We start from the raw sequence: 27,785 nt of genomic DNA on the forward strand, positions 1-27,785 counted from the left end.
AGCGGAATATTTTTGTTTGAATAACAGTTGGATATAGGGTTGTAAATAAAATCAGATATTCATGAATAAAGCTTGTTTATTTGTTCAATAGTGTGTGTGTATATATATATATATATATATATATAAAGAATAAACAAACTTAAACACTAATGAGTTTGCTTCATTAACTTTCATGAATAAAGTTTATGAACGATTTATGAATAAACTTATTTATTAACAACAGCAATCAAGTTTTATCTCACTAGGTGGAGTTGACTAATAAACTTATTTATTAAAATATGAAATTTTAATTATATATTAATTTTTAAATTTTTTATTCAAATACCTAAGAAATATAGTACTTTATAATTTTTTATAATCTTAAATTATTTATAATATGTTAAAAATGAAAAATAATATAATTTTCATAATTAAATAAGCATTTAAGTTAATTTATAAGGGCAATCATGTCATTAGTTGAGGTCAACTCGAGCTCGATCTGATTTTGATAATGTAGGGAATGGAAATAAAGTTTTTTAGATAGAGAAACTGCATACAAAATTAAAAATGGAATTGGGAATTTTTCTCTATTTTACCCATAAATTAAATGGAGATCTTTTCTTTGAATTTTAATGTTTTTCAATATTTTAGATTATCAAATATCTTGAAAGGTAGTTTGCGATATCAATAAAAAAATTCAACATTTGAAATAATTGAGAATTTTAGCGATGTAATCTGCACGTGAATAATTCAGGACGAAAGCGAGTTCCCGCTTAAATACGCGACAACGAGGCGTATCCACCAAGAGAACAGGACCCCGATGTAGTGTATTCCACTAAACCCATCATTCCTGCTTTCCCATTGACTTCTTTGTCACAGGGCCCACCTGCTACGTCAGTAAATGCGTGGTGGGGACCCATTGTGGGACGCAGATTAAAAATGGAGTATTTTTTTTAATTGACATTATTAATTCTGACATCATCGATTTTAACCTATAAAATTCTCATAGGCTAACAAGAATAACATAAGGTTCATTAGTTCAATATATTTAAGTTAATCGTCTGTTAAAAAAATCATAATTAACTGAATATAAACTCGATCCTTATATATTAAAAAAATTAAAAAGGCGTTCTCACTGCACTATTATTTTGGGACTATATAAATCGAGTATCTTGATGGTTAACAAAAATGTGTTTATTTATATTTTTTCTGCTCTAGATTTATTTACTTATTTCTAAGAAAACAAATATTTGTAAATATTAAACCGGCGGCTGAGAACCAGATGCCACTGTGTGGCCGTCATTATTATTATTTTTATTTGAAGCTTTTTAGTTACATATTTATTTTGTATGCTTTAAATTTTATCAAGTGGGGTTGCGTTATATAAGTATTGATTTTAAATATCTTTTTTAAATATATAATTATTAGTGGAATCATGAGTGGCAAGTAATGAAGTTAGTAAAGAGTTTAGTTAGGATTATATTGTCCTAAGTGGTCGAGTTCAGGATTTCAAGGAATTATCACATAATATTTCAAATTGATTGCTAGAGTGTAGTAATCAATTAAAAAATAATTTATATTTAAAAAATATTATTATTAATATGACATATGAAAATAATATTTGAGGATAAAAAAATTAGACGGGTATATAGAGTTTGATTTCATATCATTTTGAATTCTCTAGATCTATTAATTTGATTGAAATTAATTGATGAATCTAGAAAATTCATAATGATATAAAATAAAGATCTATGTATTTATTTAGTTCTTATATCCATATATTTAAATATCATTTTTATATGTTATGAAGAATAGAAATTTTTTAAATACGAATGAAATTTATGATCCAGACAACTAAGTACCAAAATAAGTATCCATGGGCGACCAAATAAGTAGATAAAGGTATAACAGCAATTAATTCTAAGGTATCACTGGAACAATGACAAGATGGACTGAGAGTAGTAGATTAATTAGCGAATTCTAGGCCTGAATAAAACTCCCGTAAAAAAGGATTTTATGCAGATGTTCACAACAATACTCATGGCAATTTTAAAAAGAGTATTACTACTGCATTCCAGGACCAAAGAAGAGTTCTTATTATATCATTTGTCATTTGCTCGTGTATCTATGTTTGCATATATTTGTTCTAAGATATGATATGTAATATATTTCTACACTTCCAAAAGATATCGAAAGAAAAAAAAATAGTATAAATTTAAAAGTGATCCACTTGGATCAGGTTTGTTTTTTTTGTGTGCTTATATCTTTGTACTTGTTATTGTATTTGTACTTTCCGCTGCATACTGACTTATAGTGACAAACACATCAATACACCAGCATTGTATCTAACAATTAGAAAGAAAAAAAAACACTTCGATTTAGTATCAAACAAGGGCTCTGAGTACCTACCAAAGAATCAATGAAGATAGATAGAAAAGGATAATGCATTTCTTTTAAAATTTTAAAAAAAACGACCTTAGACAACCTAGCAGGGTTTTTTTTCCCTCCAAAAAATGAATAAACATTGTTCATGAATAATCAATGCTCATAAAGGCTGTAACTAAACTAAATTTGAGAAACTCAACCAAGTTCAGTGTCGGCAGATAAGGGCAATGCATCTTCTTCCTTGGCTCCTGACAATCTTTTGCAGTAATTTTCCAACCAGTTGTAAGCAGACTGCATAATTCGCAGCTCTCCACTGAGAAGATTTACTGCCATTCGAGTTCTAATAGATGGCCGAAGATTATAATCAGTGTCATCCTGAGAATTAAGCATCTGCCAGAAGGGATCATAAAACAATGGGGTCATCAGGATACCGACGTATGTACAAAACTTTGTAAGTACACCCTATTTACTAGGATAAGTGATAATTTTATGCTTAAGAAACTTGGGTTTTAACCTTTAGAGCAGTATTATGGCCCTCGATCATGAGGAAGAGTCGTGAACACAAGATGTGATGAGCTTGAACTTCTCTTTCCTTGCTCTTTAATGGGCGCCGAGCCAACCGACCATCATTTTCAGCAGCTTCAGCGAGCAAAGCTTGCAACTCTGGAGATATAAAAAATTATATAAAAATTTTTCTTAAAGTTACAAAATATCCTAAATAACAATATGTTCAACCCTGCAATATACAGATCCTAAAATAAAAACCTTCAATTGATGTAGCAGATAAAATCCTAACAAATGCACGAAGCGCCTGAGGAATGCCCTTTCCCTTGCTACTAGCAGATTTGACTTCCCTAGTTACAGAATAACAGGAACTTTTGAGATGCATAGGATCCGAAAAACAATAGGGATAGCTTCTCAATTCTTTTCTTTTCTAGGAAGAAAGAAATCTGATAGATCTAAATACAATACATACTATAGATCTTCGAGGAGCATCAAATAGATTTGAGTGTTCAACTTTTATTCAAATGTACATAATGATGATGACTTTAGTCAAACGCCTACAAATGCATTCTTTCTGTTTCTGATATCAAATTTTCCGCTAGACAATTCATGAATGAATCTACCATCATGAAGTGCCAATAAATTAACATGAATGCAAAGGATACATTCCATAAAACTTGGCTCAAATTATCAAAGTTTTTCCCAGTGATCTTACTCACAGATTAATGATCCAAATAATCTACATTCATAAAGGATACAGTTCGATGAAACTTAGCTCAAAAAAATTTATGGGTTTTCTGTAATCTAAGAAAGGTTAGTGTCGAGATAATTCACCTTCCTTCCTTGATAAATCACCCATTTTGCAGTCATAATTCAGGCAAATGAGCACCATACTATTTAGATGACAAGATCTAGCAGATAAATTATGGTGTTACATTTCTGCATTCCAGATCACAAATTTATTTCAACTCCTGAGTTATCTTCCAAGGACATTGTTTAGATGTACAATATCAAGTCCAACATCCTGAGAATAGATACTTTGACTGTAATTATAGTCACAATAGCAACTAATCTTCATGAACCATGACATCTCGATCATATGATATGGAGTATTGTTCCTGATATTGGAGGCACTCTAGCTTCCTCATAACCAACTCTAATACTAGTTAAAGTTTTTATTTGCAAAAGTACAAACAGAAGTCCATTAAACAGTTCTTTTCCACCACCTACAATCTTCCAACCATAATCCTCAAACATCTCTATCTTCATCTTCCACTTTCTTAACTTCTCGTTACATATTTACCCATCATATAACAGACAAGACATAAATGTTACCTGATAGAAACAAGGGTGGCCAACTTCCCGGGAACTCTCAAAGAAAATGCTATTATGTCAACAATGATAATAGTCAATTTAAAACATGTGATGTTTTTGAATATTATCCATGCATCATCTGCAATATTTTGTGCAATATCTCGAGTGTTCTTTGTCTTCCATTATTGAAATCTAAATAATGATATAATTTTCAATTCAGCAAAATGTAACTAATGCTGCAGGATAAATCCTTGTCTCATCTATAGTCTAGGTTCATGTTTCATTTTTTTTTTAACATATAAAATTATGTAAATAGACCAAGTTGCCAACTTGATAATAAAGAAGTTCCCCGTTGAATTGGATTTATCAACACTTGAGATCCTCGGAGAGCAATGTTTTTCCACAAGCTCTGTCTTTGTCGCATATAAGGGGTCATGTAAAGGTATATCCATATGAAGCTGAACCTGAAACCATCAAGGAGTTTTAGGTTAGATCTGTTGCTAACTGCTACCACAGGCTTCAATGAAATAAGTATGGACAAATTCATAACATGGGCATGCTAAGGGCTAGGGGTGAGAGTCATAGGTTAGGGATAATACTTTTAATGGAAGCAATGACAAAGATGATGAAAGCTGCCCATCAGTATTATGTTCAAGTGACAAATTTTGGACAAATCCCAATAAAGCACTAGTAAACATAAAGCTAAAATGGGCAAGAAATCCTAGATCCTGGAAAAATCAATACTTGATGAAATTTTCAATCTGTATTGCATATTTTGGCCTAGGAGGCCGCTTAGGCACTAGGCGGCCCCTAGACGAACCGAAAACCCTCTAATCTGCCAAAGTAGGCATCACTATTTATGTGCGGTCCTAGATGCCGAATAGGCGGGCAATTTTTATTTTTTTTAGTTTTAGACCAAAACGACGTCCCATTTAATTTTTTTTACAAATATTTATGACCCAAAACGATACCGTTTTGGGCCATTTAGCAGCATAATTCTCAACTTATTCAACTACATTCATTATATTTAAATTTCAATTGAAAACTAGCTTAATTTGATGAAAATTCAATTCAATAGATATTAGATCATAGTAAAAATAAAGTACAATGAGTTTAAAATATTAAGGTACAATAATTTCAATAAGCCTAAACAATTTTTACAATGAAATTAATACCTTATTTTTCAAGTGGATTTGAACTTATTTTTGTCTTCCAACCTAAAAAAGTTAATATATATATATATATATATATATATATATATATATATATATATATATATATATTAGTATTGAAACACTAAAAATTGCTTCAAAATAAGTTATAATTATAAATAATACCAATATTATTAATGCTGAAATTAAAAAATATATATATAAAAAATTTAAAAGTACTAGAGCGCCTAAGCGCTAGGCGCTAGTCAAGCTCCCGACTAGTGCCTAGTGCTTTCTGCAACATTGTAATTTGTCTAGATTTTGTGTCAAACTTATATTAAATATTAATCCCAATCCGAGATAATAAGCTGATTGTTGTCAATATGATGGCTACATGGATATGATACAATAAACGAGGCTTAAGAATGGTCTTTAAAAGGAATACTCTGCACTTAAAAAATGGTTGAACATAGAAGCAAAGATGGTGAAGAAATCTACCTTGATATTTAACATAAATAATATTGAAACTAAGTCTTTGTTTTTTCTTTAACCACTATAGATAATAGTATTACTAATGATCATACAACTGCCTTCAAGCATAGTTGATGATTTCAAGTAATGTGCTATTCATCCAAATGGAACTGTCTTGTAAAAATTAATTATGCCGACTAAAATTAAAGGAAATTTGATCAACATGGAAGCCCTAAACAAAACAAAAGGAAATTTAGTCATATGGAAACCTTGAAACACTTAGAATCAATCACAAAGAACGATGATTCAGATATCTAATTTAACATCATGAGTAGTATCTAATAAGGTATTATGTTGATTCATAACACTCAACCATGGTGAAGTATTAAAGAGAAAACAAATACACTACATTAAGATATGCACGAGAATACTGATAGTGGGTGCCAGAATAAACAGCATCTCTTCAGAAAGCTACCCTAGCCTCACGTACTTATAGATTGTTCTCTATCAATCTTGAAGGAAGGCAAGACCCTGTTATTTTAATTACAATTATCTTTCATTAAATTAGCAGGCAATGTCAGTAAGAAAATTATGTATCCCAGCAACATCAGATCATAATTCAAAAGGTGAATTGAAGTAGTTGAGATAGGGAAGATCAATGAGACTAATAACAAGCAAAGCATCTATATTCTAACCAAATTGCATCAAAGCTTCTCATTCACAGTCATCACCTACTTCATGTCTTAGAGAAAGATGGATGCTCAACCTGATCATATAGGTTGTGCTGAAGAGTAAACCCAAAATCCAGCAGCAGTGTAGCATTTGAAAACTTTCCATATCTTATCATAACCTGAAAGTCAAGAGATATTTTATGTTTGCATAAAAGCAGAAAACCAAGATGCAAGATTAACCTCAATGAACATAGGAGTGGGCAAAATGAAGTACCCTAATTTCACCATCTAAGAAATAAGCCATTCAATGTAACATCTCATTCTCATCTATAAATTGTGTAAATTTGTGACCCAAAACTTCATGATATGGTACCAGCATAAATTTTAAAGTCAACAATTTCATTCTGCAGACCAAAAATGTTAACACCATCCAGAAGCAGCTTTCTGACATACATATATGGAAAATCTGCTTAGAGAATTCAATCATAATGTCCAGACAGCTGGAAGATGAATGCCTTTAGGACTGAGGATTAAACTTAAACACCTATCTAAAATTTGAGGTAACTGAATCACTATTTTGGGGCATGTTATGATATATTTATCATGCCCACTTAGCCTATGGTTGATTTCACAACAATGGTATGTATTCCCATTAGGTATATACACCGGCAAAAACCCATCATGCATCTCAAAAATGGGTAAGAATTGGGTAGGACATGGATACCTCATATGCATGGTTCAATTGGCAGTTGAAATGTGTCAGCTTATAATAGGCATTATAGCCACCCAAGTAATCTTGACTCATCTTAAAGGCCTGTAAATAACCTTGCAGCATAAGAGGATTCTCAGTGAGGGGAGAGACTCTTAATCCTCCTTTGCCTTGACTTATGGGTTTTTCAAACTCTCATCTTCAAAACCTAACTCCTTCACAAAACCCACTTTGGCCATGCACATCTCCACATCTTCGCCACATAAGAGAAACTCCTTGGCTATTGAGCTTATCACTTCTCATCTACACATCTTCACCACATCATTTGTCACCTCTGCACCTCCACCTCATCATTTCACCTCCTTACATCTTCTCTTAACCTCTTTACCTCCACCTGATCAGTTCACCTTTCACCTCATCACTTCACCTCTACAGATCTTCATCATTTTACCTCAGCATTTCTCCCACTTCATCTCCTCTTCATCTCCACCTCATCACTCTACCTCTTCATCTTATCACTTCACCATGTGATTATCGCTCCCACTTCATCCAAACTGGATGAATTACTCCAATTCAGTTAAATTACTTTAGAATCAAACATCGTGTCGTGTCGTATAGAATTTTTCATTCTGCCCACTATCCGGCACTAGTACAGTGTTAGGGAGACAACTGCAACCTCACGACGCCCTCCACAAGACCACGGCCTCGCGACATCCTCCACAAGGTCACGGAGGCAGCCGTGAGGGCACAGTGTCGCGATGGCAGCCATGAGGTCGCGGCTACCTCTAGTTTTGTTTTAAATTTATTTATTTATTTTACATTTTATATTTTTTATTTCTATATTATTAAATTCTTTTTATTTTTTTATCTGTAAATTTTTTTTCCTCCTCCATTGTTAGTTTTTTCTTCTTCATCCATCCACAAGGGTAAACAATGAAAAAAAAAAACTTCTTTACCTCTTTAACAATGGTTAATTTTTTTCTTCTATCCTTGAAAAACTCTCTTAAAGACAATTTTTTTCTCTATTTATCTACAAAATAAATAGAACCAATAAACCTCTTTAAAATAGAAACAAACAGATTGTTAAAAAAATAAATATAATAAAAAAATTCTCTTATAAAATATAGTGCTATGAATTAAATTATGATATATAAATTTAGTTTAATTTTAAATTGGTTAAAAATATAAATTTAATTTAATTTAATTTAAATCTACTTGATTATGTCATGTCTATTTAATTGGTGAACTTTTAACTAATCCTAAATTAACTTTTACTCGATAAGGATTAAACATTTTACTAAATAATATAAAAATTTGAACTCAACTTTCAATATCTCAAAGATAACTCAATAATAACTATATATAATAATCAAATATTAATAAAGATATTGTTTAATTAATATATTTATGTTTTAAAATATCAAAATTGTATCAGCATGATACGATACCGAAACCGTATCATTCGGATCATAAATTGAAACTTGACACGACTCGAAATTTTAAATCTTGCTTCTAGTTCATCCGAACTACTACTAAATTATTCAAACTTGAACTGCTTGCCTTCATCTGAATTGCCCACACTTGATCCAAACTAATGAATTGTTCTCAATTCTTCAAAACTACTCCCACTTTATCCGAACCAGATGAACTACTAATACATCTGAATTGCTCCCATTTCATCTGAACTGCTCCTGTTTCATATGGACTAATGAGTTAGCAAAGCGCACCTAGTTCAATCTCCACCTACATCACAATTTCCTTCAACCAAAGTACCATGTTCAAGTTTACTCTCTAGCAATAATGTGCAAACCTCATTATTTGATTGAAGTTTGACCATAACAACAAGCAAGGCCAACTTTGACAATTAGGTATTGTAGCTGATTTCATAGGCAAATACAAAAAAGGGTGGGGCACATATAGGGATGCTGAATAGGTTACAGTCCTAATAGAAACTAATGAAGCATGAAAATGTGCCCCATACTGACTAATGACAGCCACTGTGGGGAAAAACATAAAAAGAATTCTGAATGGGTTAGTAATTCATGAAGTATGAAAACATGCCCATACACTGACTAGTAACGAGCAGTGTCAACAAAACACCTCGAACAGCATGGATAAAAAACAAAGCATATACACTTTAGATGGTCAACGGTGAAGCAACAAAAGAATGTGTGATGTGTTTTGTTTTCATTAAAAATATGTGAAGAAATGAATGACACTACCTGAATTGGATGCATGTCTTTCCCATCTTTCCAGCACACTACTACATGTCCCAAACACTTCACAATCTGATTGTGCAGTTTTATCTTCTAAATACTACAAACAAACTCATAAAATTTTTGAACCATTCCTTGGCTTCTCATTTCATTTTTTTTTTAACATATATATTGATGGAAGCACTTCTTCACAATAGGGCAAATTGGGTTGTAGGTCCGTTTCTTCCTTATTTACTAAATACTACTAGGAAATTAAGTACTCTCATTGTTATTGGAAAATATTGATAAGTTATTCATGATAGCAATGATAGAGAAGGAGAAAATGCAAGGAGATGGAAACAGTAGGTGGTCTGTATAAAAAGAAAATTGCAAATTTTCAAGTCAACTTGGAAAGAAAAACAATATGTCTATGATATTCAAAACCTAGGAACATGGTTTCAAAAATGTTTCTTAGACGTTTGCAGTAGGGACCACATCATTTGTTGCATATGTGAACCCTTATATGCATTTATCAACAATATATGTGACCAAGGGCTTAGGCGGCCACATATTCTATGTGGCCATATATGTAGTTGTACATGTAGATATCCAACTAACTGAAATTGTGGATGGTCTGATACAAAAGGAAAATAAACAAGTTGGTTGGGGGCACTTCTTAAAGATAGGCAAAATTGAGTCATAGGTCTGTTTGAGTGTTTGTATAACAAATAGTACTAGGAAATTTAGCACACTTGCCTTTATTGGTAAATATTGTTAATCTATTTATCCTGGCAATGATAGTCCAGCCAATTTGGAAAACAAATGGTTTTAATATGTTGCCTAGGCATTGCAGTAGGTGACCACATCACTTGTAGCGTATGCAATTGCAGACCACATCACTTGTGGCGTATGCAATTGCCTATAAACACTTAGCTTTGCTTCAATATATGGGACTAATGGGCCTAGGCAACCGTATATGGCATTGATACGGCCATATATGTAGTCCTATATGCAGATATCCAACAAACAAAAACACTATTAACTGCTATGAAAAGAAAATTGTAAATTTTCGATCATTTCTTCATGAGGCTAAATTCAGTCAGAGAGCAGTTCTTTCTTATTTACAACATGCTATTGAAGTTTAGTACACTAATTTTGTAAATATCAGCCTATTCATGCTTACAAGGATAGAGAACTAAAAATGCAAAGATGTAAATAATGCATGGTCTGCTACAAAAGGAAAATTGTTAGCTTGCAGGTCAAATTTGAAAGGAAAAAAAAATTAAAAAGTTAGATGATGCATCCAAAACCTAGGAAAATGGTTTTAATAGTGTTGTCTAGATCGCTTCAATGTATAAGACCAACGGACTTAGGTAGACACATATCTTATCTATGCAGCTATCTATGTAGTTTTATATATGGTCATTTAATAAACTGAAACTGTAGGTGATCTGGAACAAAAGGAAAATTGCATATTTTCAAGTCAACTTTGGAAAAAAAAGTAGCTGCGGTATCCAAATCCCAGAAACGTGTTTTAAAAGTTCCCTAGCTGTTAACAACAGGGACTGCTATGCTTTTGTTCAATCTAAATACTTACTATTATTATTTTTAATATATGCATCTCATATTACCCACATACTGCATATGTTCTTAGTGGGTCATTGACTATATAGTGCCTGCATAGGCACCTTTAGACCTTGCCTAGGAATTGCATTTGTAACCACTTTTTAAATTTGAACAGGAAACTATGTAGAACTTCTGCACCTTAGAACTGAGAGTTATCGTTTGAGGGATGGACGGTTATCTTTAGTTCTATATATTTCACATTAATTGACAGATACAAATAAGAAAAACCTTAGTTAAAGTTAGAAACTGAATAAGAAACAAAGGCAATAAGAATATGGTGCAAAACAATTGACCTGCTCACCAATAGCATAGTCACGATCAGCAATAACCTGGTAGCAATTTACCACAACAAAACATGTCAGATTCCATCTTTGACCTTAGTATTAGGAATGCCAGAGAAATGTGCAGCGTATACAAAATGACAAACTCCCTATACCTTAAAGGACTTGGTATCTAACTAACAATGGCAGTATATCTTAATTAATTTCAAAAAGTGAATTAAGTCATTGTTTTTCTGTGATCTCCTACTTGTCATAACAAAAAAAATTGAAAATGATAGAAAAAAAACATAGACTACATTAGCATGCAATAATACCATAAAGAATATCACCAGCTCAGAAATGACAAAGGTACCTCAGAGATTTCTTTATCTACATCACTTAGTAAAACAGCACCACACTTGCAATCATGATTGAGAAAATCTGCAAATGGGATCTAAAATTGAATTTTCAGTTTCAGAAAATGAAAGAAAATGGAGTTAACTAAATCAGATTATAATTGTCCAATTAAAAATAATTAAATAATGTCCTTGGCAATCATACCAATGATACACCCTTAGAAGTTTCCCATGCTCGTGAGGAAACTGCATCAGTTCATTAATTATTTCAGTAATAGACTTTAATGTCAAATCAAGAAAGCAGCATTCAAACATGAGGTAAAAATATATAAGTGAAAAGCAGCATTCAAACATGAGGTAAAAATATATAAGTGAAAAGCAAGTAACCGATGCAAAAGCAAGAGAACAGATCTCAAAGGAACTCAATATATATACCAACATAGTGGAGTCACCACCAATAATGTTTTGTAATAATTTCTTAGCCTATTGGGAGCATACCCAAAGCATATGCATGCATGAAATTCTCTAAATGAACCTTGCCAAAAACATCAGGAAACATTTCCAGAACCTGAAAGAAAAAATGAACCATGATTAACATCGCCAGTTAAAGGAAATGTCAAGAATAAAAGAAAATGAGTGGTTTCAGTTCTTTTGTCAGTCAATGATCAGTAAAGGGTGATGAATTACCTTCACTATATATATTAAAACATTTAGTGTTTACCTTAGCTCGCTGGGAAGAATTTCATTCTCATTCTTAATGTGGAAGATACTATCATTAGTTGGCAATGATACTGCCTAACTTAACAAAGTTAAACCTTGAAATCATATCTTCATTAACAGTTCCAAACCAAAGATTCAAGGGAGGAGGGGATTTGAAGTATTTCTTTGGCAGCTCAAAGGGCAATTCCATCTCACCACAAAATATATATTTGATATGCTTAATGAAGATGGTATTCTAGGAGTTAATCCTATTAACATTTCCATGGCGCTAAATGCCAAAATAATATTGAGACAAGAGAACTTATTATCTAATTTCAACCAGTATCAAAAATTAATTGGTAAATTGAACTACCTCATTGTCATCAAACATGGCAATTTATTTGTGAGTGTTAGTAGAGCCTCTTTCTAATGACTATTGGGAGGCAACTCCAAAAAATCACAGATTCTCAATAATGCACCACAAAAGCATCTAGCATATCATGACCATGGACACAGCCATCTTCAAGTTTTTGGAATCACTAAAGTAGAAACAAATTTACTAAATTCTAGGAGATACTTTTTATTGAGGAGATGATGCTCCAAGGTTGGTTCTAACAAAGTTGTTTTGAAGTTGATTTTGATTTATGTTACTAATATGTACAACAAATTTGCAGAGATGTAAAATAATGCACATAGAGCTCAAGGAGTTAGTTGACTCAATGCGGTTGAGTATGTTTACGCTCAATGGATCAGAAGTCTCGAACAAGTGTTGGAACTTAGGAGCTTGGAGCACACTCTAGGCAACAAACATTGAGTGCTTGTGGATGTGGTCATGGAGAGTGTGTGCCCAGTGGCTTTGAGGTCTGGCACGAGGTGGACTCAAAAGGCGTGAAGGATCAACTAGAATGGAGCAATCTTAGCAAGTTAGTTGCATTCAATGGACTAGAGGCCTAACGCATGGTGGACTCTAAGGTGGACTTGAAAGGCATGGAAGATCAGATGGCATGAAGCAAATTCAGGGAGCTTCATGATAGTCATGATGGACTGGAGACTTGACACGAAGAGGACTCTATGGCAAGGAGCATTAGATAATAGGTCTAGACCAAGAAGCATGAGAGTGAGAGATTACATTAGTAAAATGTAATCTTAAAGCTTGTGTTTTGGGCAGCATCATGATATGTTTAGTTACCTAGTAACTTGATTTGAAACCTTTGATCAGGAGACTTTTAGCCTCAAATCATGGTTTACTAGCTTAGCTTGGTCTCGAAACTTTGCATGACCTTGTAGAAAGTTAACCTAAATATCAATCGAGTAAAGGTAGTTGAATGGTCAATCAGCTGAGCAACTGGGTATGACTTCCAATAGGCTAAAGGCTTGAGTAGTCAACTAGAAGAGAAATTCAATCAATAGTTGATATAGTCATTCAATACATTTGCTTGATCAATCGACTAAGGAATTTCCTCCACTAGACACAAATAAATTGTGATTGTTGAAGAGCTCTTATAAAAGATCTCAGGGAACTTTGAGTTGTAAGGTTGGACTAACCAATTCTAAACTTCTCTAATCAAGTAGTGTCAGTGCTCAAAGCTATTCAAGGGCTTGGAAAAATTCCTTTAATCAAATGATATTGATGCTCAAAGGGCTTAGATAAGGTTATAGTTGACCAGGTTAAAGATTTCAACTAAGCTTTTAGTAATCTTTTCTTAGCTTTGCATTTCATTGTATTATAAAAGGAGAGCTTTAATTGTAAACATCTAGGTTGGAATTTCTAAGAGGTTTACCCCAATACCCCTTGAGAATGAGTAAATGGTAGTTCTTAATTAAATTTTCAAAGGAGACACATTGGATGTATCATAAGTTGGGGTCCCCAAACCATATTAAATCTTTGTGTTAGTGAGTGTTATTTGTTTAGAAGTGAGGTCTCCAAACCACATTAAATCAAATGTGAAAGAAAGCAAACATCCACAAGTGAAAGCAAGCAAAAAACTGTTCCATATTCTATTGTTGCTATTGTATAAGCCAAGAATTGTAAAGAGGTTTATTCAGCTCCGGAAGGTATCCGAGAAGGAGATAGTATCAAGGGATTTAGGGAAACTAAATGTAGGAACCAAGAGTTCCGAACCACGTAAATAGCTTTTGTTCGATTTGCTTGTATTCTTGTGTTTGTGTTTCTTTTATTTCTGCTGCATACTAACACATTTGTAGGATCAAGCAAGGAATGAATACACAGTTATTCACCCTCCTCTAGTCATATTCTCAATCTTACAATATACACTTGATACACATATCAAAACCACAAGTCAAACCTAACCTAAATCCTTTGCCAAATCTGTCAAAACAGCTTGGTTGAACTCGCCTAGTTAGGAGCATTGTTTCCCTAACAATGTAATCTTAGGGCTTACGTTTTTAGATAGCATCATTAAGATGATGTGTTTAGCTAATTAGGGGTAATTACCTAGTAGCTTACTTGGAAGCTTTTGACTAGGGACAATTGTTGGTCTCAAGTCATAGTTTGCTAACTTAGCTTGGTCCTAGGACCTTGTGTGAGCTTACTAAAAGTGAAGCAATGAAGGAGAAACTAGATTTAATTTATTGAAGGTGCATTTAGTCTACTAAAGAATGTCAAGTCAACTTCGCAGTTGACTAAATTCAAGGGTCTAGTGAGCGGAATATTTTTGTTCGAATAACAGTTGGATATAGGGTTGTAAATAAAATCAGATATTCATGAATAAAGCTTGTTTATTTGTTCAATAGTGTGTGTGTATATATATATATATATATATATATAAAGAATAAACAAACTTAAACACTAATGAGTTTGCTTCATTAACTTTCATGAATAAAGTTTATGAACGATTTATGAATAAACTTATTTATTAACAACAGCAATCAAGTTTTATCTCACTAGGTGGAGTTGACTAATAAACTTATTTATTAAAATATGAAATTTTAATTATATATTAATTTTTAAATTTTTTATTCAAATACCTAAGAAATATAGTACTTTATAATTTTTTATAATCTTAAATTATTTATAATATGTTAAAAATGAAAAATAATATAATTTTCATAATTAAATAAGCATTTAAGTTAATTTATAAGGGCAATCATGTCATTAGTTGAGGTCAACTCGAGCTCGATCTGATTTTTGATAACCAAGCTCGATAAAGTAAATAAAAATGCTTGAACATAGCTAAGCTCTACTCAACTCATTTATACCCCTAACTAGATATAGCTTCGAGTCAACTAAAGGCTCCAGCAGTCAACTAGAAGGGAAAGCATAATTGTTGGTTGTCCAATGGTAACATTTGTGCAATCAATTTAGTAAATTTTTAGACTACTAGAGGCACGCAAAAAAGTACCCTTAAGTATCTAAGATATGCATTTTTGTGTTGTTACACGAAATTTACAATTAAAAGGAACTATCTATTCACCCCTTGCCTCTAGCTTGATGCGTCAACCCATTCCAACAATCCTAACATTTTTAATATATTAGAAGAGGAAAAAGAAAATTAAAGTTGTAAAATTAAATGCGAAGGCAAGATATAAAGAGTGCTAGCCATATGTAAGCTAATTTAGCTCGCAATGGATAATTGAGTCTAGTAATGCCCATACCAAGTTTAAGTTAATAAAGCTTTATTGTGGTGCTTAGGTTGCCACATCACTTCAAATGCAAAATTTCACAAATCAATGAAACATACAGAGATTCATTCCCACTTTCTTTGGAAAAAGGATCGACTAGAGGAAATCATCACTTCATTTTCTAATGATTAATTACCCGATTTTCCAAGTCCGGGAGAAATCTTAGATCAGAAGAATGAAATATATATAATATTTTTTAACTAGCTTGAGAAATGTATGAGGCAGGCCAACTTGTAGTTATACGAAGACTCATGATTATAAAGTTAACTAACCCTACAAATTTTCCCAAATTAACACCCCAAAATTGTGTAAATGATAATGCAAATAACACAATTATTTGTTACCTTTCAAGGAACACTGTCATCATTTCAGGAGATGAAAACAATAGAACCAAATTCAGATCAAAGAAAGGAAAACAGAAAAATGGGGCACTGTTACATTTTGACTCACTATAATACCATAGAAAGCTAGGAATAAATGAAGCAACAAATCCTATGAAAAGGCACACCCTTTGAAGACAATCCTATTCTTATCCTCCTGGAGCACCAGGCAAAGTTGAGATGGCTCAAGTTTGAGTCTTGATGCTTGGGTTTCGATATTTGACAATACATGGAAACCAATAATACATGGAGATTGCAGGTGCAATCGTTCATTTGCTAGGCATGATGTCCCAACAGTCATGGTTGACCGGATGTTAGTTTTAGGGGCTTGGGACTTGATTAGGGCAATTCAAGTTCGATCAATCGATCAACTGATCGATTGAATCATGCCCAATCGATCAGTGGATCAATTGGGAAGTTAGGTTTGTCGCACAGAAGCCCTCCCAATCGATCACCCGATCGATTGGGAGCCTCCAATCGATCGGAAGATCGATTGGAGCGCTGGAAATCGCGCAAGAACCCTGAATCGATCGGGCGATCGATTGGAGCGCTGGAAATCACGCGAGAACCCTGAATCAATCGGGTAATCGATTCAGGCGATTTCCAGAGAGCACAGAGGCGCTCTGAATCGATTGACCGATCGATCCAAAGCCTCCCCAATCAATTGGGAGCAATCCAATCGATTGGGATCCGACCGTTGGCGTAGATTATATCCGTTGGTGAGTGTTCTTCTTCGCATAGCTCACACGGCTATAGCCCGATTGATCCCAGATACATAGCGATTTCTCCACAAAGCTCACCGCCAGTTCTTGAAGCTTCTTGGAGCAAGGTGTTCTTGCACTTCCAAGATCAAGAGACATTCCAAACAAGAAGGGAAAAGCAAGATAGGGTTTTATGCTGTAAAATCTTGTAAGATTTGCTTGTATTTGCTTCTTCTTTTCTTCTTGTTGTGTGTAAGTCTTGTACAGGCTTCTCCGCCTTCGGTAGTTACCGTAGAGGAGTGTTTTCATAGTGGAGAGTGTGTGGATCCTTGGATTAGTCACCTCTTCTTGAGGTGGATACCTAGTCACCTCTTCTTGAGGTGGATACCAAGTAATCTTTGTGTTAGCGTTGTAAGTGTGTTTCTTGTATTTTCCGTTGCATATCATCACCAAGAAGCAAGCAACGAAGAGCACGACGTGCTATTCACCCTTCCCCTCCCTCCCCCCCCTCTCTAGCACATTTCGACCCTAACAACTGTCACTTTAATTGCAGCAGGGGTAAAAACACACTGCTTGCAAAAATCCTCACTCCAATGAAAAAGAATTGGTGATGACAATTTGAGGTCAAAGCAAATTACTGAACATAGCTGAAGATTCTCAATGTAATCATAAAGAAATGATCTCTAGTTTCCTATGAGAACTGCATATCATTCAGGTGGTGCATAAATCAATTCAACATCAAGCAAGTCTGTCTTTGGTCAAAAATTTGTTAAATATAATCAACTAACAAAAGATTCTTATATTAAATGCAACTTTACATGAAATTGCCCAGTCAAAGAAATTCAAATCTTGAACTAGAAGTTATGCAAGTCTATAATTACAATCTTAATAAACACATATTTACTTTTCAAACTTTTATCATATGAAGCAACAAAAACCCAAGCAATGAAAGTTAGAATTGTCATTTCAAGTAAAACCCAAAAGAGATATCAAGCTAGTAGTACACAGGACCTATTGGTAAAACATTAGTAATGCATAGAATATAGAAGATCCAGGTGGAAATCAAACTCAAGATGATGGATCAGTATTCAGCAGGCAAGAGCTTCAAGTTCATGTCTCAGCATGTAATGTTTCAAGAAATTCAAAAGTGTTATGTGACTAATCTTTGTAAAAACAAAACATCAAACAATAATAGTTTACTATGTTATCAGAGACAAACTGGTCTAAGTGCTGAGAATTCCTTCTCTATGTAAGCTTGTTGGCTGATAGTTTCCTGATAAACTGGACTCTTGCAAATCATTTTGAGCTCATCTTTTCTCCAAAATATCTGCAACATAATCATGTAAAATAGACAATATTAAAGAGTCATTTGCCTCGATACGATGTAACATAAAAGCAAGGGAATTCAATGAAAGTTCTCAATTAACAGTCTGAGCAAGAAATGAATCAGTAAGCCATAGAAATCACTTTGATTTATCAATAATATATATGTCCAAATATTTAGCACCTTCTTCATGTAGTACAAACACAAGGGATTTTGTTTGTGTAGATCAAATCTGTATTTGAAGCTCAGTAATTTCTGTGTTTGGCCACCAATGTAAAACCAAAGGATCCCACCAGTGAATCTCATGCCTCCAATCAATAGAAACTGCTCTGTTATGTAAATAATTATCTCTAGATGTAATCCTATGCTCGCGTGCTGTCGGCACATCTGCGCCGATAGAGTATTGGTGCCAATCCTGTACCGGAATGATAAAAAACTGCCCATTTTGGTCGGCACCTCTAACTATGATTGAAATCATAATCTGAGACCAAAATAATCTTGATGACAAACTTCCAGTTGAGACATCCAACTGAAGACTTTACCTCTACAACATTAATCCTAAAAGCAATGGAAAAAATTCTATTCTGGTCAACCAACACAAATACATCATGCTTGTTTTTTACTCAATGAAACAAAGAGGACGAATTTAAAAGTAAAATACTAAAAACCTACCAACTAATAGATTGCTCCAATATTTTATGAAGAAAGAGAAACAACAAACACACTGTACATATCCATATCATTAGCTCAAAAGTAGTCTTGAAGACCTAGAAGAACTATTCAATTCAAATGTAAAGACAAAATCATACTGAGAAATGTAGTTGGGTTCTGATTCTAACATAGCCTTATAAATGGTTAGTGCTTTTATCCATCCATAACTATTTTCTCAAGCCAACTAGTATGTACCGCATTATGCATCTCATCCATGCAAGGAAGACAGTTGAGATAGGTGAACCATTCAGAACTCTGAAATCATAAAGATGAATACTCATAAATAATGGTCAGAAACATGACTAAAATAACCACAAATGTTTGATACCTGTCGAAGTTTTTTTTCTGCTAGGAGAACTATAGCAACCCATGACACATTTCCAATGTTGCGAGGAAGTAATTGTTCAATTTCCGAAGAGAGACTTTCTGAAGTTATTTGCTTTGAATTGGCAACAAAACATTTAATAAAAATGACCTCACCAACAATATAAGAATAGTGGTACATAATTGTCTATCTGGAACATACAGCGAGATAAGGAACCTTCAATATGCAATCACCAGCTTTTATATTCTTTAATGCAATCAATGACCTAGAAATGAAAATATGATATTCTTATAAGCAATCTGATCACCGCAGAGAAATTTATGAGTTAAAGTTATAACCAAGAAAACATATCAATATGTGTCAACTGTCTGACCCTTCAATTAAATGTTAAATTGTCAAATACAATATTGACCCATAAAGTATCACTAATTTGAAAACAGACCAATAACTTGAAGTTCAAACAAGTCACAATATTGTCAAACATGGACACTTTATAAATCTACCAATGTCAGTCCCAAGCTTGGATGAAAAGAGTGATGGTTGCAGTTGCGCGTTAGATTGTCAGTCAGCATGCGTTGAGGCAAATGTTCAATAAATCCATCAAACTATTATACTAATGTCAAGTTGTATTCCGGAAGGAACGCGTTGTAGGTCCAATTGTAACGTCTTCGTAAGGACCGTTATATCTCCATGAGAACTTGGGTGTAGTGTTAAATATATAAAGTTCTCACACTATAAATTGAATAAAAAAATATTATAGGAAACTAATTTTCTATGATTTGAAATATGAAACCTAAGAACGCTCACTGAGAAAGAAATAGAGATAGTAGATATGATAATTAGAAAAAGAATTAATATTTTATGTACATAAGAGACAAAATGGATAGGAGAGACGATAAAGATGATAAATAATTAGGATTTTAAGTTATAGTATACAAGAAAGAATAAAACAAGAAATGGAGTAAATATTATTATAGATAGTTCACTAAGGATGAAGAGGATTAGTTAGAAAGGGGATAGGATTACAACTCTCAAGATAGTAATGGCAAAAGAAATTATTAATATAATTAATATATATGTCCCTTAAGTAGAATTAGATAAAGACACTAAATCTAGATTTTGGGTCGACCTAGATGAGGTATTACAAAACATCCCTCCAACCGAAATGATTTTAACAGGAGGTCTAAATAAACATGTAGGAGTCAAAAATGAGTAATATGATAGAGCGCATGAGAGTTATGGGATTGGAAAAAGAAATGAAAAAAGAAAACTAAATTGGATTTTGCGATATTATATGATCTTATACTAGCTAATATATTTTCTTAGTTAATATATTTTTTAAGAAAAGAGACGACGCGTTCAAAAGTGATAATAATGTCGTAAATTGAATTTCTTATAGTTAGAAAGAATGATAGAAAGATTTGTAATGATTACAAGATCATCCATGAAGAAAACTTAATTACCTAACATAGATTAGTAGTATTGGCAATATACCCTTCAAGTATAATATCAATAAAAGAAAAAAAAATACACGATTTCTAGAATTAAGTGGTGGAAGTTTAAGGATGAAAAGCAAAATATATTTAAGGAAAGAGTAAAAGTATGAGTATTAGGAGAAATACATGACGACTCAAATACGACATTTGGATAAGATGATATTAAAATTGAAAATAGTATCCAAGAGTGTACTCAATGAGTCAAAGGGATAGCATTACCAAGTAAAGAATCTTGGTGGTGAAATGAGAAAGTATAGGAGAAAGGGAAGGAAAAATGAGCAGCTTCAAATATTATATACTTATAAGAACAAGAAAAACTTTTTAAAAGTATATAGTAGCCAAGAAAGAGACCAACAATGAAACTTTTAAATGCTTATTTGAAAAATTCGATACAAAAGAAGGGGAAAGAGACGTTTTATAGAATAACTAAAGCGAGAGAGAGAAAGACAAGAGATCTTATCAAATAAAATATATTAAAAATGAATGCAATGATATTATTAAATGATAAGGAAATAAAAGAGTGATGGAAAAGGTATTTTCATCAACTTTTTAATAAAGGCTTAGGTGATCAACTTAACTTAGATAATTTAAGTGGGTCAAATGAGTATATAAATTTAAATTTTTATCTTAAAATTCAAACTAAATGGAAATGCAAAATAGAAAAGTAGTTACAGTAGATATTCGGATAAATGTATGGAAGTGCATAGAGAAATAATATACTAAATGACTTACAAAGTTATTCAATCTGATATTGAAACGAAAAAATATATGTGGTCAAGGGTAAGTACTCTAGTTTCCTTATATGAACAAAGGATGCGTACAAAATTATGCAAACTAAGGAGTCATACTATGAAACTTTGGAAAAGAGTAATAGAAAAAAGACAAAGAGAAGAGACTACAATAATTGAAAATCAATTTGGATTCATGCCTGGAAGGTTAACAATAGAAACTATACATCTTCACACAACTAATTGAAAAGTATTGGAACAAAAGAAAAACTTACATATGATATTCGTCGACCTAGGAAAAGCTTATAATAGAGTCCCTAGGAAAATTATATAAAAAAATTTAGAAAAGAGAGGTATTAGTATAACGTATATAGAACTAATTAAGAATATATATATGAGGATGTAATGACAAGAGTTGAGACTCCAGACAGATTAACCAAAGTATTTTCCAAAAAGATAAGGTTACATTAAGGATCAACTCTAAGTCTCTATCTTTGTACATGGGTGAACTCATTGGACATATCCAAGATACCGTAGTGTGGTGCATGTTGCTTACAAATGATGTTGTTTTGGTAGATAAGACACGTGAAGAGTAAATGTTAAACTCAAATCTTGGCGGGAAACACTAAAAATGAAAGGTTTTAGGCTTAGTAGAGTAAAGACAAAATATATGAAATTTCAGTTTAGCAATATTAAACGTAATGAGATAATTGTTAAAATAGGGGATGATGAATTGTCTTCAACCAAGAGTTTTAAATATTTAATATCATTTTTATAAAATAATGGAGGGATTGAGAGATGTCTTACATAAAATATAAGAAGGATAGTTGAAATAGAGGCAAGTGTTAAGTGTTCTTTGTGGTCGTAAAATAACTCTAAAACTTAAAGGAAAGTTTTACAAAACAGTGATTAGACCTGTTATGTTATATGGAGCTGAATGTTGGGTTATGACTCGAGTACATGAGCAGAAGATGAGAGTCGCAGAGATGAGGATGTTAAGATGAATGTGCGAACATACAAGGATGGATGGGATAACAATAAATATCAGAGAGAAAGTCAAGGTTGCACCTATTGAGGGAAAACTCTAGGAGACACGTTTAAAATGGTACGGACATGTACTTAGATGACTAATAAATATTCTAGTTAGGCGATGTGAAATTATAATAAATGTGCACATCAAATGAGAAAAACCAAAAAAATTTGATTAGCAATAATAAAATAAGATAAAATTTATTTAAATATAAATGATAATATAGTAAGAGATAGATCCCAATAGTATAAAAGGATTCATATATCCGACCCCACCTAGTGGGATAAGACTTGATTATTGTTGTTATTGTTGTATGGACACTTTATTTGCTTCAATCCATTCATTCTTTATTTACTTTATGCATACTCTAAAGTCCTACTATCCTTCCTCATACATTTATTCATTTCCAAAAAATCAAGTTCACAAGGAGGAATAACTTATGTAACCAAGAAAAATATACCAAAATAAAACTTGGTGAATGTAAATAGAGGCACCATACATGGTGAATAGTAGCATCAATTTGAATATAGTAATGATTTAATGATATCATCACAAAATAATAATTCCATTGAATGTATAAGTTTGACAATAGTCATAAGTCTCCATGTGACACATGTATTAATGTGTGAATATACTACATGAAGATATCACATCAAGGATAATAATGTGGGCATTATTTCTTCACCCTTGTAATGATTTTTTTTATTAGTTTCTCTTGATTACCAATGATACTTCATTAATGAAATAATATCCTTTTGCTTCTATCATGTCATTCCATCTAATATTTCCAAACCCAAAGTAAGCATTGAATCAACTTGGGCATTTTATACTACAAAACTATCTATAAGTTCAACCATATTGAATTATAATATAAAAAGAATTGCAAAATTGAAAACATAGGTCGAGTGATCCTGGCATGTCAATTTCAATCAAAAACAGAATTTGACTTGTTCTTAATATTTCTTTTCAGCTCAGAATGGATTGGTGAATGATCAAAATCAATTTTCAAAATACTGATTGGTCATTTGCAATCATTTAAAGTAGTTTCCAGCCAGAACATAAGGTGTTTGGAAAAGATTTCAGACCTTTGTATATGGGAAACTATAAGCCACTAAACTGCAACAACCTTCTTTTTGTGTCTCTGCTACAATTTTTCTTTACACATTTTTTTTTACCAGTACACTAGTGTAAAGGAAGTAATACAAATATCAGTTTCCTGTCAGTGGAAGTGATCAACAGAAGCTAACCCTATAGGCTTCTCCAAAACATAAAAAAAAAAAAAAAGAGCAGCCCAACGCACGAAACTCCCGCTATGCGGGGTCCCGGGGAAGGATCCATTGCTTATATTTAGGCTTCTCCAAAACAGAAGCAAAATAAATCAAAAATAAAATACAAATCATGCATCTCAAGGATGATACTTGAACTTACAATCTTTGCCTATTCATTCATCTGATTCATGTACAGTATTCTAAATGGCGGCCAAGATGGCCGCCTAGGCTAGAGGCGGGCATCAACCGCACCACCTTTGCCTTAAGCGGTGTTTTAGGCAATCAAAGATGAGATGAGACGACGGGTGAGGTGGTCAAGGCAGTAGGTGAGGCAGTCAAACTGTCAAAGTCAACAAAATTTAAAAAACCCTAGATATATTAATATACTTTCTCTCCCTTCCAAAACATAAAAAACTCCACCAACCCACGAAGTCACCCACAACTCACCTCCTTCCACCTGGAACCGCCCCCACCACAACCGCGCTGTCATGCCGCCACCGCCGCCAGACTAGGTTAGCTTTTATGTATTTCTAGTAAGTTCTTGTTCTAGTTTTTGCTCTTTTATTTAATTATTGAAGATTAATGACAGAAAATGAGAAACAACCAAACGTCGAATTGAAACGAAAGTCTAGTGATATTATTTGGGATTATGAGGTATTGTACTGCAAAGAAAAAAGAGATTCGATCACATGAAAATTGTATAAGAGGATTATTAAAGGAGGAGTTTATCGGATGAAACATCATGTTGTGGGTATTGTAGGGCAAGTTGAAGCATGTCCTAGAGCATCCGACGTTGACAAAAAAAAAAGAGTAAGAGCTTATCTTGAAAATAGCAAGAATAAGAAGCGAGAAAGAGTGGAAGAACTAAACGGAGAGATGACGGAAGTAAATATAGGTGTTGATGTAGAGGGTGATGATTGTCAAGTGGGGGGGATTCTTCAATCGCTTGTTGCCATGTTGGATTGAAACTTTGAATTTTAAACTTAGGTTTTTGGTAAAAGTAATGATATTACTTTTTTGGAATTAATATAGTGATAAATCTTTATTGATTATCTTGTTAGTTGCATTTATGTATTTATTTGTACCTTATATAAATTGTATTGTATTGTATAAAGCTTATTTATGCATAAACATCATTTAATTATATATATTACATAAATAATTATTATAATATTATGTATAAAAAATAGTGAAAAAAATTCAACTGCCTAGGCACTACATAGGCAGTCGAGGCGGTCCATGACCACCCCGCCTCCGCCTACAACCATTTACAATATTGTTTATGTACAAGTATTTGGCCATCATTCTGTTTATGATTTGAACTTTTGGATTCAATGCCAAGTTACCAAGAAAAATTCCATAGGAAATCGAACATTGTCCATAAACTTACACACGAAATAGAACGACTTCTCGATGTTTCCACCTTTCTGCAGTAAGCTTAAGAAGGTTATCCCATCCAGCTTACTAACAAAAGGCATCTAAGCATGATTTGTAGCAATGCACGGAACAGGATAAGGTAAATGAGCAAGTTATTGCGTGCTTTTGCTAAACAGAAACGTAAATTCAAAAATAAACTCTACAAACCTGCCATACGTGGAATTTCCAAGTGCCAACACTGAAGATATATCAGTACCAGTCTTCCCTCTCAACCATTGCAAAAAATTGGCACTTTCTTCGACTAGCACATGTTCCTTGGGAGCAAAAGAAAGATTATAGCAAACTTACCAGTTACCACACAATGACACAAAATATATCCGAATAGAGATTGTACAAAGTACTACCCGAGCCTAAATGGTAAGCGAACTTAACAAACTTACAGGTGTGTGTCCATTGCCCATTGCCAAAAGATTATGAAAAAAAAATGGTAAAAATGGATTGTGGATAAAACTAGGGTAGATTTCCTGATTGTATTGAGAGGATAAACGTAATCTATCAATAAATACAAAATCGGGGTAGAAGGCGACAAAAATAATAGATAAAGTGGACAGAAAGAAGAAGAGAGTGGAGGGAACGAACCTTCTCGGGACAAAAGACGGAGAAGGAATACTTGCTGCGAAGGGCGCGAGTAGCGAAAACCGGCGGTGGTAAATCGGGAGAAGCGAAGAGCGACCGTGCAACTCGAACGCCGATTCGCATCTCCGCTTCAAGGTACGGGTCGATGTCCTGGATTAGGGAGTGTATAGTATACACCGAATAGATTTTAAGGGTAACAAATTAAAAGGACACTCTTATGTTTGTTTTTTGAACGATGCCCAAATTTTTTTAATTATCAAAAAACAAAGGTATAGTAAAATGACATAACTATCCTACCCAACAACACAGTTCTTATGATTATTATCTCTTTTATATATATTCCCTCTAAATTCGGAACCTGGGATGCATGACAGTAGCTATATCATCTTGTAATTACTGTTTCGTAGTTATTATAATAAACTAATATATAGTTTAGTCACTATGATTTCCTAATTACAACATAGAAAAAAATTTAAAACTAAAATTATTCGGAGCCTTCGAAAAAATTTTAAATGATAATTTTTTAGTTTGAAATTGAGTTATTATGAGTTCTACACTCATAATAAGTTGTAGATTTTTTAATTTGATTTGATATATTATGTGTCATGTGATTTAATCCGAGTCAAAACTTATGGTCTCTCAAAGTTTAGAGTTTATCATTCACATTGTAACAGTTATAAAATTGTAACTGTTACAATTATATTGCAGCTCAATTGTAGCAACTAAAAAATCGTAGCTGCTACAACTATATGGTGACTAAGTTATCGTAGCTATGAAATCGTAGTTGTTACACAATTGTAGTGGCTATAGTTTCGTAGTTGCTACAATGTGAATGTTAAATCACTACGAGAAAATTGAAATTTTACAACACTTAAAAGACAACGTTTTTTTTTAAAGTGTTGTCTTTTTTTTAACAACGCTTTTAGTGAAAAGCGTTGTCTATTTCTTTATTTTCTTACTAATAAACAACGTTTTTTAAAAAATCGTTGTCTATTAGTGATTTTTATAGGTCAAACACAACGCTTTTTAAAAAACGTTGTCTATTAGTATTTTTTTAATGTCTACGACAACGATTTTTAAAAAATGTTATCTATTGTCAAACCCTTATTTAAATCTGGGATGATCTGAACCGTTGGATGCAACTAAGGAGTAGAAAAGACCTAAGTTTCACTTTGGCACCCACCTTTCTCCCGAATCTCTCCTATCGAACCCCTCTCACGCATAGTCTTCTCCTCCCGAATCCCTCTCACGCGTACGTACTAGTCTCCTCATCTCATCTCTTGCCCTCTCCGTCCAACCCCTCTCCGGCGAACCCTCTTCGCGAACCTCTCCTCTGAACTCCTCTCTGTCTAACGAGACTCTACTGAATCCCTCTCCCGTTGAACCTAAAATCCAGCTTCCAGATTCAGGAACCATCATCTCTATATGCTGCAAATTTCTCCCAATCGGGAGAAGTGCTAAGCCGACTTCATCAATCCACAGCCTCTTCGTCAACAGATCTCTTGCTGGAGAAGCTTCATCCGGCCATCCCACACAGCTTCTTCGTCACGAGCACAGCTCAACCCACTCCATCCGGATCACACTCACATTCCCTCTTTGATCAGCTCTCATTTGTATCTCTTCTTCTGAGAATCGGACAACATCTGTCTCTACTTTCAAGCCTTCCAAGCTTCTCAGATCAATTCCATCTAAAACTTCCAACAATAACCTTCAAGATCCGGATAACATTGGTTCGATTCCTTGTGTGACTTGTTGGTTCTTTACTTTTACGTCTTGAATTGTAATGGAGTTGTCATTTCCTCTTTTGATTGCATGCATTTTGCCTCATTTGTTTCCTGCATGTTAAG

General features: G+C 33.4%; 1 protein-coding gene across 1 annotated transcript; it reads right to left on the reverse strand.

Moving 5' to 3' along the window:
* Positions 1–2,407: 2,407 nt before the first annotated feature.
* Positions 2,408–26,120, reverse strand: LOC121981482 (fructose-bisphosphate aldolase-lysine N-methyltransferase, chloroplastic-like). Its single transcript, XM_042534019.1, has 15 exons — positions 25,942–26,120; positions 25,510–25,616; positions 19,605–19,668; positions 19,407–19,517; positions 19,274–19,333; positions 18,263–18,370; positions 12,120–12,189; positions 11,827–11,867; positions 11,639–11,719; positions 11,299–11,334; positions 6,571–6,654; positions 4,513–4,646; positions 3,130–3,218; positions 2,879–3,027; positions 2,408–2,754 (listed from the first exon to the last, which is right to left on the reverse strand). The coding sequence occupies exons 1-15, from the start codon at positions 26,059–26,061 to the stop codon at positions 2,560–2,562; spliced, it is 1,449 nt and encodes a 482-aa protein (XP_042389953.1). The 5' UTR covers positions 26,062–26,120; the 3' UTR covers positions 2,408–2,559.
* Between the last annotated feature and the right edge of the window lie 1,665 nt (positions 26,121–27,785).

The sequence above is a fragment of the Zingiber officinale genome, chromosome 5A (genome assembly GCF_018446385.1).
Source record: "Zingiber officinale cultivar Zhangliang chromosome 5A, Zo_v1.1, whole genome shotgun sequence".
Classification (NCBI taxonomy): Eukaryota; Viridiplantae; Streptophyta; class Magnoliopsida; order Zingiberales; family Zingiberaceae; genus Zingiber; species Zingiber officinale.

Bases quoted from the DNA above. Each gene is read 5' to 3' on its own strand.
- LOC121981482 (XM_042534019.1), bottom strand. From the start codon at position 26,061: ATGCGAATCGGCGTTCGAGTTGCACGGTCGCTCTTCGCTTCTCCCGAT. The intron at 6,655-11,298 runs GTCAATTGTTTT...CTTGACTTTCAG, and splicing joins ACTATGCTATTGGTGAGCAG to GTTATGATAAGATATGGAAA. The intron at 4,647-6,570 runs GTTGAGCATCCA...TGATGGTTTCAG, and splicing joins AGCACAACCTATATGATCAG to GTTCAGCTTCATATGGATAT.